The sequence below is a fragment of the Corvus moneduloides genome, chromosome 18 (assembly GCF_009650955.1).
Source record: "Corvus moneduloides isolate bCorMon1 chromosome 18, bCorMon1.pri, whole genome shotgun sequence".
NCBI lineage: Eukaryota > Metazoa > Chordata > Aves > Passeriformes > Corvidae > Corvus > Corvus moneduloides.
The window spans coordinates 2310623-2325130 of record NC_045493.1 but is presented as its reverse complement, the minus strand read 5'-3'; the positions used below and the strand labels follow the sequence as shown (position 1 = coordinate 2325130).

Here is a 14508-nt window from a genome sequence, read left to right as displayed (position 1 = left end):
CCAGCCCTCTTAGTATGCAACTGAGCAGCAGCAGCATGACATGTTTGACTTTAATCCTCTCCCTGCATAAGCACACAGTCAAGTGGCTGGAAAAAAAGGGATAAAGGGCAGCCACTAACAAGCTTTTAAAAATGAAGGATGAAAAAATTACCTTTTTTTTTGGTTGTTATTCCTTTGCTCTTAAAACCAACGTGAAAGTGAGCACGCCAGTGCATGCAGCACATGTGCCTGGAAGAGTTTTGTGCTGGATAAATCCCTGCACTCCACGCTGCCTCCTTCCCTCATGCTCCCTGGAACAGATTATTGAAATGCTCCTACTCCAGAGCTGTTTGTGACAAGCAACAGTGTCAGGGCGTTTGTGTGTCATCTTTTATCTTTGCCAAGTCTCAGTGAAGGATTTAGCTGTAACCAAAATCCTATTATCAGATATCTCCCGGATGGACTTCTGTACCTGGGAACATCTGAGATCCCATATCACAGTACTGAGGACCAGAAAACCAAGGCATTTCTAAAATAATACAGTCCACATTACTAAAAGCCACAAACTAACAGCATGAGCTGTTATGCCTAAAAAGTAAACAGCACTGACAGAAATGAGGTATTTTTTCTCTTTCTCCCCAACATCAGGGTGATTCTGCCCATGTGGGAGAGGAGGCAGCCAGGAAGATTAATTGCTTCTTTTCAAAGAAACAAAAGTCAGACCCGTCTCAAAAAGAATTTGAGGTGGCAACCAAGTACCACCTTTCCCAGTGGAAAATATAAAAGCACTCCAATACTAATGCTTAAATTTCAGCAGCTCTGGCAGATGCAGGAGTTACCAACAAAGGCTTTTTGAGTGGCAAGCACAAAAGAAAAAGCAATCTGGTAAAAGGGCCCAAATTACTGATATGGATCCAAACTCTCACAGAATTTCAAGGTTAAATACTAAAGTAGATGACTACAATCAAACACAGCAGAAGGAAAATGAGCACACACTGACACACTGAAAGGGAAAAAGTATCTTCCTCTAGTCCACTGCAAAAACAGGTTGGCAAAACAAAACCAAATGTGAGAAATGCCTATGAAAGAAACAGAAGGTGACACAGAAATTGAGGCCATTATAATTCACCTGTAGCTCTGCACCTTCATCACAACTACAGCTCTTGTTTCACAACATCAAAACCAGAATAATTACAGGAATGGTCAAAAAATATATATTCCATACAGTAAAAAAATCATCCAAGGACTCAGTCTGGTTGGTTTACAAGAGGGAAACTGAGGTTCTCTAGAGAACAGCCACTGGTTTTCTTCCAGATATCAAATTAAATTAGCAGAACCCAGATTCAAACCAAAACGAGGTGGCTGAAATTTTTGTATCAGGACAAAAACTTGTAGACAATTTCGTAAGTACATAAGTACATAAAACATCTACCTGCTTCAAGAAACCTCTCAACCAAATACACAGAGAGCCTGGGAGATTATTCAAGGGAAGTGCAACTACATCCACTTCAGCAAATCCAGCAGGCCAGACAAACACTGGCCACCACTGAACAGGACACTTGTGCAATTATGATTCCACAAAGCTGTTCCATGCCCTGCCATTTAGCCAGGCACCAAGAGGTACCTTGGAAATCTCATCAGCACACAGAGAGCAGTCAATGCTCACCCTCAGAGCTGCCATCCTCAGCCAGGACCCAATGCCCCCAGAAAGCAGCAGCAGCCATTCAGGACTAACTGCACAAACTCTAAAAAAAAAATCATTATAAAACAAAAAAGAATTAAAGAGGAAAGTTTTAAGAAAAGACTTTTGAGTTAGATCAACATCTTTCACTTTCAGTGAAGGCTTTGGTTAGCAAACCTCCAGCCCTCAACCGATCCAGCTAATTCAGAACACGTTCCACACTGGTGCCTGGCTCGGCAGCTCCCCTCCACTGTCAGGGCTGTAACCCAGTCCATCAGAGGTGGGAAAGGATAATGTGATAACCGTGGCTGGAAGCCAAAGGGCTGAGACTCTGCCATCACTTGAAAAGATACCTTCAAGCCCAAATTATTCAGGACACAACCATAAGGAAACTGAAGGATGACAGCAGCACTGACCCAGGTCAGCGTGGGAGTGAGACTTAGCCAGGCACTTCCACACACACGTCCTGCTGGCTCTTGCACCAACACAGCCACACAGAATGGGAAGCTGCTGTGCCAGAATCCCATCACCAGGAGCGAGAAAGGGAAATGGGAAAGCCAATCTGCACAACAAAACAGAATAGGCAGGAATCTGGGGTTCAGAGGATGCACAAAACCTACCCATGTCCAAACATCTACCCAGCAAAGCCACGGCAGCCAACAGCATTTAACAAGGCATGACTGGGCTTGATTTGGTTTGGGTTATTATCGGGACAAAGGGAAGAAGCGGACTTGATCTTGGAGCCCTTTTCCAGCCTTAATGATTCTACACGGAATGAGGCTTACCCACGGCAGAGCTGAACATTTACCCCTGCAGGCTGCATGGAAGCACACAATGCCTGGAAGCAAAATGCCATCTCCAAGATGAAAGACAGAAGGAATTGAAGAAATTCTTTTCATATCACCAAACCCTGGGTTTAGGTAGTGACCCACCCCGCAGGTCAGGTCACAGACACTATTTTACAGAAAGGCAACTCTGAGTTCTCCATCACTTTCAGTCTCTTCACAAAAGGGAATCAAGTATATTTTAACTTCTGAGTAGATGGTTGAGAACAGATAATAAAATGAAAACTACCACTGCAAACTTCAGTAGCACACAAAAAAAAACAAATAAAGATGCAACTTGCCAGCAGCCTAAGTATCCCGCCCTTGTTTTCAGACAGGGTGAATGATGAGGTATGCAAGTCCCCTTCAGGAAGAATCAGAACTGGCTGCCTATTTTCCAAATTTAAAAGTCTCCTTTCAGAGAAAGCTGGACTACAGAAAAGCAGTCCAACACATGAAAAAAAAAAAAAATGACAAAAGCAAATCTGCAAGCAAACAAAGGAATCTTCTCTATTCTTCCCAACTTTAACTTTCTTTTCTAGTTTTTTTTTTTTAACTGAAGGAGGAAGGAAATGTCAAACATCAGAGTCATACAATAGACTATCAGATGTTTCCCAAACCAAGTAATTTGACATATGGGCAGAAAGAAACGGGGGGGAGGGTGGGCTGGAGGAAGTAACAACCCGAGCAGAGTAAACTTTGGCACAGTGAGTTAAAGAATGCAGTTCCCTTTCTTCCATTACACAAAAAGCTGCACCGAGGACTCGGAACATTCCCGTGCCCCACATCTGAGCAGCACAGCAGCCCTCATGGGTTTACAGCTGTGTCTGCCCCTGCCCTGCCCAGCAAAGCTTGGTTTTAACCCGTGTCCATCCCTGCCCGGCCCAGCAAAGCTCGGTTTTACCCCTGTGTCCATCCCTGCCCACCTCGCTCCCTTCCCAAAGGGGCCCATCCCAGGCTCCTGCTCTGGGACAGGGGGGCAGGGACAGCACAGGAAGCCCAGCCCCCAGCCCCGGTTCTTCATGCCTGTCCTCACCACTGACACCCAGTAGTGCCCAGCTTGTCAGGATCAGCCAAAATCCCTCAGCCCTTCAAAACCCACCACCTGCAGAATGCTGGCATATGAGTCTTCTGTAACATGGAAAGTAGTAAATAAAGCCACTACATGACTGGTCACGTAGATTCACTTTGCCAGCTCTCTCACTGTCATTCCTGCAAAGAGAAGAATCCAGCACCTCCTGCCAGAAGGGAATTACAGAAATTCACAGAGAGCTCCAGTCAAAATTTTATTAAAATACACATGGAAAATTAAATAACCAGGAACTCTGGGCCAAAAACTGAAAGCAGCTCTTTCAGAATAAAGTAATTTAACCAATTAACCTTCTTTCTCAGCAAAGAAATTATTTTTTTATAGAAATACTTGACATGGCCACTACAAGATATTCATGGAATTAATTTTGTGTCTCACCAGAGCCACCTACAAATTCAGTAACATTGTAGACACACATGAAGCGAGACTCATAAAAGTCCAACACTAAGAGACTGCAGATATATTAAACTAGGTTTGAAAACTTCTTAGTAAACCAGAGACTCCTATAAGTAAAAAGTCACGAGTCTATAATGTAAAAAACCAACACATTTTGAAACTTTTGTCTCATAGCTGTGAATGCATCGTTATCAAAAACTGGAAGTTTGCCAGTGCCTGGTCAATAGGTAAAGAAGAGTTTTCCTTTAAATTTTGCTTTCAATCCTCTGTTCTCACAAAATATTGTATTTTATGGGCAAATATGGAGTCATAAGAACAGGCAACCACAAGGCCCTGACCACAGCATAGCTCTTTTAAAGCTAAGAGATGAATGAAATAAAGTTTTACTGAACAAGCTTTAAATTTCCTTCTCTAAGACATGGATTGTGGTTACAAAGCCACTTTGATCTCCGTTCAATCCACACCACTGCCAAAACGTGGCGGGGAGAGAGGAATGAGGGGAACAGAGCTGCCTTGGGAGAGAGAAGGGGGAAAAGATTTTCACTAGGTCAGTTCCACACGCCAGGCTTAAACATGAATTTATGAACCTTTCTGGAATCACCAAGGCATGGAAGAAGAGTGAAGGGGGAGGGAAATAAATGAAAGAGGGGGAAAAACCCCAAACTTTTTCCTCTGTAATTATAATTTTCATAAACAAGAATACACAAAGCTGCAACACTGGCTGATTAAAGAAAGCTGAGGCAAGTGCCTCACGAGAAGTGATACAAAAATACATGTGTCATATCTGATTACTTTTGTAATTTTAGAAGCCTGCCCATTTTTCTCCATTATCATAAGCTCATTAAATACTTTCCTTAATATAGGGACAAGGTCACTGTGTACGTTTGAGCTCATCTGTGTTAGTCACATAAATGTAAATATTGCCTCAGGGCACCTTATACAACAGCACCACACAATAAAATTCCCCATCTCAAAGAAACAAAAGCGAGGATGCCACTAAAAGCTCCAGCCACATTTCCACATGCGCTGCTGCAATGCTGCTCATGGATTAAACCGCACATGACTCAAGGAGAAATAACGTATTTTTACAGACTGAAGTAGAGAGTCAGAATTCATCAAAATTAATCAAAATTCACAGCACAAGCCAAAGGAAAGACTGCTTAAATCTTTTACATTTGTCAGTAAAGCAGCTCCTTACTACGTGAGGAAATGCTGAGAACTCTCCTCTCCCGCTGTGAAGAGCTGAACTTCCTCCCTGCGATCAGAGCAGGTTCTGCCCAGCCCTCGTTATCCCGTTGCAGTGTTGGGATCACACTAAGGCACAGCTCTGAACCGAGCAGGGCCACAGCAGGAAACACCACAAGCTGGCACTGCCGGTGCCCCGGGCCCCTTATCCCTGCGCTGTGCGCTCGCTCCGCTACCACGTGCACAGGGAGCCCAACACCGGCTTTTAGTCACACGCTGAGGTCTGCAGAGCAGAATATTTTTATTAGCTGGTTTCTCTTTAAAACTACCAGTGGATGTCAGGGAACTCAAGGAAAGAGGATCTATTTTTAAAGCCATACTTCGAGCTCAAAATGAAAGCAGGGGAACAGCCTGGTCTGAGGAACAAAGATGCCCCCGTGTAAACACACACTCCTTATAAGCAAATCTTCTGGATTTGGGTTGGGATCTTCTGTTGGAAACACTTGTGCACTTTTAAAACTGGCAAGTTAATACTAAAACAAGCATGTTTTCAGTCAGAGCAGTATTTTTGCTTATTATTTGTGTTACTATGGCACCAACAAGATGCAAATGCCACCGTGCCAGACTCTAGACAACAAAGTGCACGACTCACCCACAGAACAGTAAATGAACACACACAGACTCCAAAGTTTTGTATAAACTACACTTGTCAGCCTTAACAACAGTGGGAACAGCCCAAGCATCTATCCAGTGTTACTGGGTTGTCTAGAGGATCCCGCACAAGCTCAGGAAAAGGGGTTTTAGAGGTCTGTGGACATCAACTGTCACCTTCCACAGCTACGATGGAACACACAGAAAAAAACAAAGGACATAAATTTATAATGAGGTGATCCTGGCTTACACTGGAGCCAGCACTCAAGGAAAAATGAAAGGCAGAGAGGGAGCAGGTGTAACAGCAGGGAGACAATGAAGGAATGCAGCAAGGTGCCAGCCATTCCAGTCACAGGATGCGACAAAAAATTTGTAGGCACGTTCCTGCTCCGATCAGAGCAAAACCCAAACGCTGATGAAAGGGATCTGCCACAACTAAGGATGTAAAACTGGACTGGGCCAGATGAGGACGTGGGTGCAATTCCATAGAGAGATCAAGCAAAGTGGAGACAACAGGCTTACTCTCACCCAGTGAACAGGAAGCTTCGAATCAGCCCAGGTGTTCACCCCATCACAAAGTGCAACAGCCCCCTAACGCTGATGGGGCTTGGTATTTAAAAGCAGTGCATCTGCATACACACAGATCCTTTCATGTCACGCTTCTGAGAACAAGAGAGATTAAAAAATTAAAATCCATAAAGATTCTTTCTTCATCAAATGACCGTTACTCAAGTTAACACACTCGGCAGATATCTCTCATATGCACCACGCTTATTTTTTCCACCAAAGATCAAAACCTCCAGTTCCTTTAGATTTTCTTCAAAAGATTGCATTGTCCAGAAGGAAAATAATAGAAGAAAGAACTTTTAATCCTATCTGTAGATCTTTCTTTACTCTTTCATATGAAGAAGCGCTCTCAGAAGAAGGCGAAAAAATTCAAGATCAAATGAGTCAGGGCAGGGAGGGTATTTGAGAACTGGGGTTATGATGTCAATTCTCTATTAAAAATGTAGAAAAATAGGAAAATTTATTTCCAGATAGTGTTACAGTAAATTAAAATTATTGTTCCTAAGGTGCAGTTACCTAGGACTTTTTTGAATACATCAGGCTAACATTTGAGTATTTTCTTTATTATGTTGATATCTGGCATACCACCAGACTCACAGTGCCACCAGAATCAGGACACAGTCTCCGGGGAAGGATTCCCAGCCCCAGGACACGTGTACATTCACAAGACACTCGAGATTTCAAGGAAACCTCACTCAAGTACTTCTCAGTGATTAGCTTGGGCACGCTTACTCTGAGCTGCAAACGTCATCCCCGCACCCCCCATCTTCTTTGGGAATATTCCAATAAGGTTGGTTATCCAACAGATCCCTCAACTCCCCTTCCGGAGCTGGGCACGCTGGCTCAATGTCACTGTCCCAATCTCTTTGCAAATCTGGGTCTTTTGTCTTCAAACCCTCTCCCTGGCACGTCCCATTAAACTGTCAAATACTCTGACAGGACATAATAAAAACCTTACCACTGAAGTGATTTAAAACCTGAAATAATCTGTTACTAGCAAGAAGTGAAAAAGGTTTCTAATGTCATCTCTCTGCCTCTGTCTTGTTACCTAATAAAACTCAGGATAACTAGAGAATCAAATACTTTTGCACAACTTGAGAAGTTAATTCCATTTCTTAATTATTTATGCATGTAAATTCACACCTACATAAAATTCCAAACAAGCAAGATATCCACTGCGAGTGCTGTAACATCCAGCATGCCCAAATCCCACTGCATTTATGAAAACACAAGCAAGGACTACTGGTTAATTCACTACTACTGTAGGCATTGAGCAATCAACATTTACTATGAAGTCCTTTACGGACAATTATGCAACACCAAGGAGTATCTCACAGCAGCCTCTGCAACTTTCACTTTCTGATGCCATGAAGAACCTTTAGGAGAATAATCCAAATGCCACCTAAGGTTGCTTTAAGTCCTTTTATTTTATTATGGAAACATCAACAAAACTCCCTGATCAAAGGGGACAACTTCTGTTCCTGGATGTGAACTACAAAAAGCAACAGCAGTGACGGCCTTCACTGCTTGTAACTTTGCCTTTGAACGGGAGCAAACACAATTCCCACTGCCTGGACCCTTCTGGCAGCTGGTTTCTGTAGGAATGCACTTATACAAGAACAAGAGACATCTTCCACAGCAGCTTCTATAACCTGGTCTCACTTGCCAAGAGCACAATTGTGTCTTTTCCAGGATGAAGATTCCTACAGCACCAAACCTTTCTACCCCATGAAGGCTCCACCAAATTTCAGGCCATTCCTGACACCCTTGGCTGTACTCTTTCCAGCTCCACTATATCCAGTGTTATGCAGCTTCACCCCAATTTCCCGAGACTGACTTGTGCCTTTGGATCCACCACGGCAGCAAAGCCAGACAGTTGAGGAAACATCTTCATGCAAGCCCTCGCTGTCATATGAGTAACCCTTACTCACAGGAAAAGTCAAATTAATTTCAGTAAGACTACTTTTATGATTAAGGATTATTCACAGGAAGACTGCTTGCCAGCTGGGGCTGAAGTTTTAATACAAAGCATATTACCTCAGAACCTTTTGTCTCTAAATAGTTATTAGGCAGCTCTTAATTAGTATTTAAACAAACTGGCCATTACAATGGCTTATTAAATACTGTTTATCAAAACAGACATTCTTTTCAGAAGCAGCAGCAGACATTTGGACTACAGCAAAAACAGAGCGAGGATAAATATCATTTCTCCTACTGCTGTGCTAGGAGCAGCAAATTCAGACGGAAAGTGTATTTTTAACGAGCAAGGCTATTATACCCAGCAGATTAAACAAGTTATTATTAGAGGAGTACTCTGATGACAAAGATGCAAACTGGCCCTTACATCACCATACTGGGAAAGGCTGCACACTTAGAGCAGGACTCGGGATGCCTTTGTGCAGGCCGGCTGGGGGTTTTTGCCTGACAGAGCACACCAGCATTAACCCATTTTCCAGAGCCGTGCTGGACTCCTGCTCTGCTGGAGAGCACCACACACACAATGGTGCTGCCAAGGGCTGCAGTCCAGAGGGACATTCCATGGAACCCAGCTCTGCCAGCCCAGCACTGCCCCAGCACCTGCACAGTCAAAGGTAACTTTAAAGCCTTCGTTTCAGACCGTGCCCTCCCCTCAGGTGACACATTCTGAGCCCAGGGCACCGAGGGCCTCCACACTTTCTGGACATCACTGATAAAAGAGAATCAGTTACTAGAAGCTTTTAGAAAACAGTTCCCGTTAAAAGATTCAGAAGCAGCAAAGGCTCCAAACCTCTCTAGCGTTTCTACAGTCGACAGGAAAATAGAAATCATGAATTGTTAAACCAACCCAAATCCACCACAGCAACCAGACAGAGCTGGCACAGAGCTCTGCCTTCTCCAGGGCACGGAGACAGCATTGCTGCTTCCACAAAACAAATATCTGTGGCAAGAAAGATTATTTAACCATGACCAAACAGTATCATGATAGACTGTAATTACTTCAGAACTGCAATTCTCCAGTCACAAACATTTCTTGGGATTCACACCCAAAACAAAGCCTGCAACTGAAAAGCCCCCAATTTCTAATAGCAGAATCAATTTCCCAAATATTTGTAATCTACCTCACTCCTAAAGAATGAATGGATTCCTACCAACTACTGATTTAGATTTTGTTCTGTTACACTGAAGAAGTAAATGATTAGCAAAAGTTTCTCTAACTACTAATCCAGACTACTGTAGCTTTAACACTTCATAAATTTTGAAATTAATATGACAATGTGAGGTTAAAGGGTCAGTGGTGCTGGCCACGTATTTCCAGTCAGTGTTTCTGTTTTCAATATCTTTCATTGATACTTAAATCCCAAAAAACACTAACACAATCTAAAATAAATCTTCCTAATAGTTTTCACATATGCTGTATTTAAAAAAAACCTACTACTTTATTCCTTCTTTTTTTCCAGAGCCAGAATACAATAAAAACAGAGTTTCGTACACAGCACCACATTAAGGTACAGATACCTCCCACAAAATTACATGGGAGATTAAAGGGTTGCACATTAAAGTCATTATTATTAAAGCCACTTGCAAAAGAATTTCGTTGAACTTATTTCAGTGATATTACACACCCATTTAAAATTGAACATTTCCCTAGCCTAGTCAGGTGGGGAAAAAAAAAAAAAAACACAACCAAACCACAATAACTATGAAATAGCTTCACTTTATAATTTATGCTAATTGCATGCCAACAATTATTTTGACCAGTGACAGATTCGCAGATTGCAACTGCAGGAGAAGTTCCGCCTCTCCAAAAACACACTCCAGTCTGCATTAATGAACGGGGACTTCACAACCCTGCGAGGAGCAAACCCTCCACTGCCTCCCTCCTACAATCAGATACGATTGTTCCCTTCACGCTTCCCGATTTATTTTCCTCCCTAGCAAAGAGCAGCGTAGTCAAAATCACCATAACAATCCCACAAATCACCTTTCCCACATCTCGATACACAGAGCACTGCTACATATTTATCAATATTACCAAGTGCCTTCAAACAGAAGCACCGATACAAACTTACATAACGTAACAGTTCAACAAAAAGCCAAAGTAAGAAATGTATCATTCTCACAGAACAAGCTCTGGGCCAGTTTTCCAGCAGTGGAAGACTTCGGCTCTTGGCCCAGATTCTTAAAAGGTACGAGCAAAATAAACGCCAAATACATGTAGATTTAAAAAAAAACAACCCTGAGACAAAATAACAAGTATACTATAATAAAGTTAAAAAGCATAAAACAAAGAACTTGGTCATTTGCATTTCTAAGTAATTTCCTTTTTTTTCCTCTCTTAATTTTCATAAGGGAGCTAAAAACAATCTCTTCCGTTCTATCAGAAGAAGAACATATGCACCCACCTCCAATTCTGGCAGAGCTCTGCTGCGGGGAGGGGGCACCCACCACAACCCTTTCACACATGCTACCCCCAAAGTTGCATCACAAGGTTTTAACTCCACCACACCACGCACTGATCAAGTCCCTCCTCCCCTCCGACATTATCCCTGTAGCACTGGAAGGCTCCCGATGATCCAGCAGCCCTCTCGCTCACTCAGCTGTTGCCCAGCCAGAAGGGATAATGTTCCTGTGCGTGCCAGATAAAATAAAGCAAGGTATTTCCAAATGACTTTGCCATTACACATAAATTGTTTTCGTATTTTAAATTTAAATTGCCAATCTACAGCTAGCCAAAACTGATACCGTAATTTCTGCAACATTAAACCACGCAATCCACGTCGGAAGTTCCCAGGGAGATGGGCAGACGGTATCTATGCAAACAAGCCGGCACACTACTGTCAGCCGCCGTTCTTCAGAGAAGAAAAAATTCAAAGGTTTGGGTTCGTTTCTTTTTTTTTAACCTCTTGCCCCCGAGCACGATGTGTGCAAAGAGGAGAGCAGGCTGTAACAGCAGCTGACACGCCGTCACAGGAGCCCAGAGCTAAGTCCGACAGACGATCACACTACATGAACGTTCGCCGCTGCTGAAATGGCGTTTGTCATTGTGAGGAGAGAAAACCCCCCGGTTCGGTGGCACAAAGCGCACAGGGCACGGAGTGCCAAGGGAGGCGGGGAGAGGAGCCTGTTTACCAGGGAAGATGGTCGTGGAGGGGACGCGAAGCCATCCCCTCCCCGCTCTCCAGCTGCGAGCGCGATACACGGACCCGCAGCAAACCACGCTAAGGAGCAAAATAAACACGGGGACCGGGCCGGGGGAGGGGCCAGCGCAGGAGCAGCCCCGGGCCCTGCCTATAAACCCCCGGCAGCTGCTCCCGACCGACAAACCCGGCGCGGAGCCACCCCCGGGCACCCACCCGCCCACCGCCCGCTCACTCACTCACTCACTCACCAGCGAGAAGAGGTTGGAGTGACAGTCCTCCAGGCTGGCCCCGTTCGCCACCCAGTTCGCCGCCGCAGTCATGATCCTCGGCGAGCCGGGCCGCCACGGCGGGGCATGTCTGGGGGGACGGCCGGGGGGCGAGGGGCGAGGCGGGCGACCCCCGTCACTGCCCGGGGCGGCCGCCGCGCTCCGGCCCCGCGGGGCCCCGCGGCCGGGAGGGGACGCGCCGAGGCCGGGGCGGGCGCGCTACTCCTCGCTACCCGCCCCCGCGCCGATAATCCTCGAGCCGGGGGACCCTTCTCCGGTGCAAGCAGGGAGGACGCGTCCCCCGCTCCTCCAGGCCGGGAGAAGAAGAGGAGGAAGGGGGGCCCGGGGCCGCCCTTCCGCGTCCAGGTGCGGCCCCCCCCGGCCGGGGGTCGCGCGGAGGGCGGCGGGTCCGTGCGGCGCGGGCTGGGCGAGGGGGGGTCCCGGTCCCGGCCCCGTGCGGAGGCGGCGGCGGGCGGGGGGCGCTGTGTCCCCTCCCCGCCCCGCCCGGCCGCCCCTCGCTGCTGCCGCCGCTGGCTGTGCGTGGATGGTGTTTTCCTCCTCCTCCTCCTCTTCCTCCCGCTGCCGCCGCCGCCGCCTCGTCGGCGCTGCCCGCGGGGTGGCGGCGGTGCGGGCGCGGCCCGGCCCGGGCAGGGAGCGCTGTCCGCCCGCGCTGTGCCGGCCGTGCCCGCGGCGGCCGCAGCTCCGCGCCCGCTCTGCCTCCTGCGCTCTGACAGCAATGGCGCCCGGGCCCGCACCGCGCCGCGCCATTGGTCCGCGCCGCACCACGTGACGCGGGCCTGGGGGCGGGGCCCCGGCGCCGGGGCGCCTCCCGCCGCCGCTGCGCTGCGCCCGCCGCCCGCTGGGGGCGCTCGGGAGCGGCGGCGCCGCGCCCGGGCCCTGTCCCGGCCCCCGGAGCGGGATCTCCGCGCCCGGGCCCTGTCCCGGCCCCCGGAGCGGGATCTCCGCGCCCGGGCCCTGTCCCGGCCCCTGGAGCGGGATCTCCGCGCCCGGGCCCTGTCCCGGCCCCCGGAGCGGGATCTCCGCGCCCGGGCCCTGTCCCGGCCCCCGGAGCGGGATCTCCGCGCCCGGGCCCTGTCCCGGCCCCCGGAGCGGGATCTGCGCTCCCTGCGGCCCCCGGAGCGGGATCTCCGCTCCCTGCGGCCCCCGGAGCGCCCCACGGAGCCGCCGCAGCTCTGTCGGGCAGGGTCAGGCTGCACGCCCGGACAAGGCTCTTCTCCCAGAGGGTGGTCGGGCGCTGAACGGGCTCCCCAGGGACCACCTGGAAGTCACAAAGCACCACAGGACACAAGAAAGCCAGTGGCTTACTGGAAAAGGTGTTTCACATTGTGATGTTACAAGTTTACCAAATGGGCTTTTCATTCATATAATCCCCAAATGAATATTAACAGAATAAGGAAAGTTACCATTTACTGTCTCTCAACCAGCCGGAATTCTCTTCTCAACCATCAAGGAAAAGTAAAAAGAACAGAGGCGCTACCCAAACATTTGGGAAAGGTTTTCCTTTTCTTCGGGCACTGACCAGGTTCCCCAGGGAACGGGCACAGCCCCGAGGCTGCCAGAGCTCCAGGTGCACGTGGACAACGCTCTCAGGGATGCCCAGGGTGGGGTTGTTGGGGTGTCCCGGGCAGGCCCAGGAGCTGGGCTGGGTGATCCCTGTGGGTCCCTTCCGTCTCGGGATACTCTGCCCCGTCCCGTGGAAGGGAAGTCGCTCGGGGCGGGGATCGGAGGCAGACCACGGTCCCGGCCATTCTGCGGTTCACCGCAGGGTTTCCCCAGCACCTGAGAGTGCTCCAAGTAATTTTTAAAAGGCCTCAAAACTCGTTCATGGCCGTGGCCGCGTCAGGGCACGCCGAGCTCCCCGTCACAGTCGAGTTTATCCCCACGTTCTGCACGGCCCGCGAAATGCGACCCCCGCAGCAGCCTCGGAGCTGCCCCGCGTTCACCTGAAACAGCTGCAAAGACATTGGGTGGAGTTAGTTTTTTATAAAGGAGCTCGAAAGCACCTGAATTAGATAAACAAATGAAATTCTTTCCCAAAACGTCATCATGTGGAGAAGAACCACAGAATATTCTGAGTTGCTAGGGGCCCACGAGGATCATCGAGTCCAGCTCTTAAGTGAATAGCCCATACAGGGAGCAAACCCATGGTGTTATCAGCACCATGCAAGAAGAAGGGATATGCATACAATAAACAGTAAATATTAAATACTTTGTTTAAAACAGATAATAAGTCACAAATACTGTTTTCCCTGTTGATAATGACCCGTTGATTTGAACTAGTGGGAGCAGATTAAGGCTCACCTGCCTGAGTTTCTCCCTAACTGGAGAGTTCCACAGGTGGTAGAAAGAAAATAATGCTGCTTAACAGGTGAAGATATTGAGCATTTCAGCTTAAGCTTTAATACAGAAACGCAGCACATTTTCAATGACATGATTCAGTAGAAAAATTCTCCCTCTGTGCTCAACGGCAGCTTTCCTTATCGTGATTTTAATCTCATTTAAGCGTCTTTTTGCCATTTACTTTCCTTGGCAATAAATTAAGATTAGCATCTCTTGCAATGGCTGACTGGAGTTAGTTTGGATTTACCTCATGGTAACAAATCTCTCCCACAAACAGGCATCACGTTTACCTGAATTACGTACACAGAGTGAGAGACAGAATTTAGGCCAAAAGAAAATTTCCACCCGGCCCGGGGTTCTTACTGTGTGTGTGTTTCCACTGACGAAT

General features: G+C 47.4%; 1 protein-coding gene across 1 annotated transcript in view; it reads right to left on the bottom strand.

The window, feature by feature from the left end:
* The window catches only part of MED13L (mediator complex subunit 13L), a 333660-nt gene extending 321756 nt beyond the window's left edge, over nucleotides 1–11904 (bottom strand). The window contains exon 1 of the mRNA XM_032128437.1: nucleotides 11742–11904. Within this exon, the coding sequence (XP_031984328.1) occupies nucleotides 11742–11813 (72 nt within the window). The 5' untranslated portion in view covers nucleotides 11814–11904. The remainder of the gene's footprint in view (nucleotides 1–11741) is intronic.
* Nucleotides 11905–14508: the final 2604 nt, after the last annotated feature.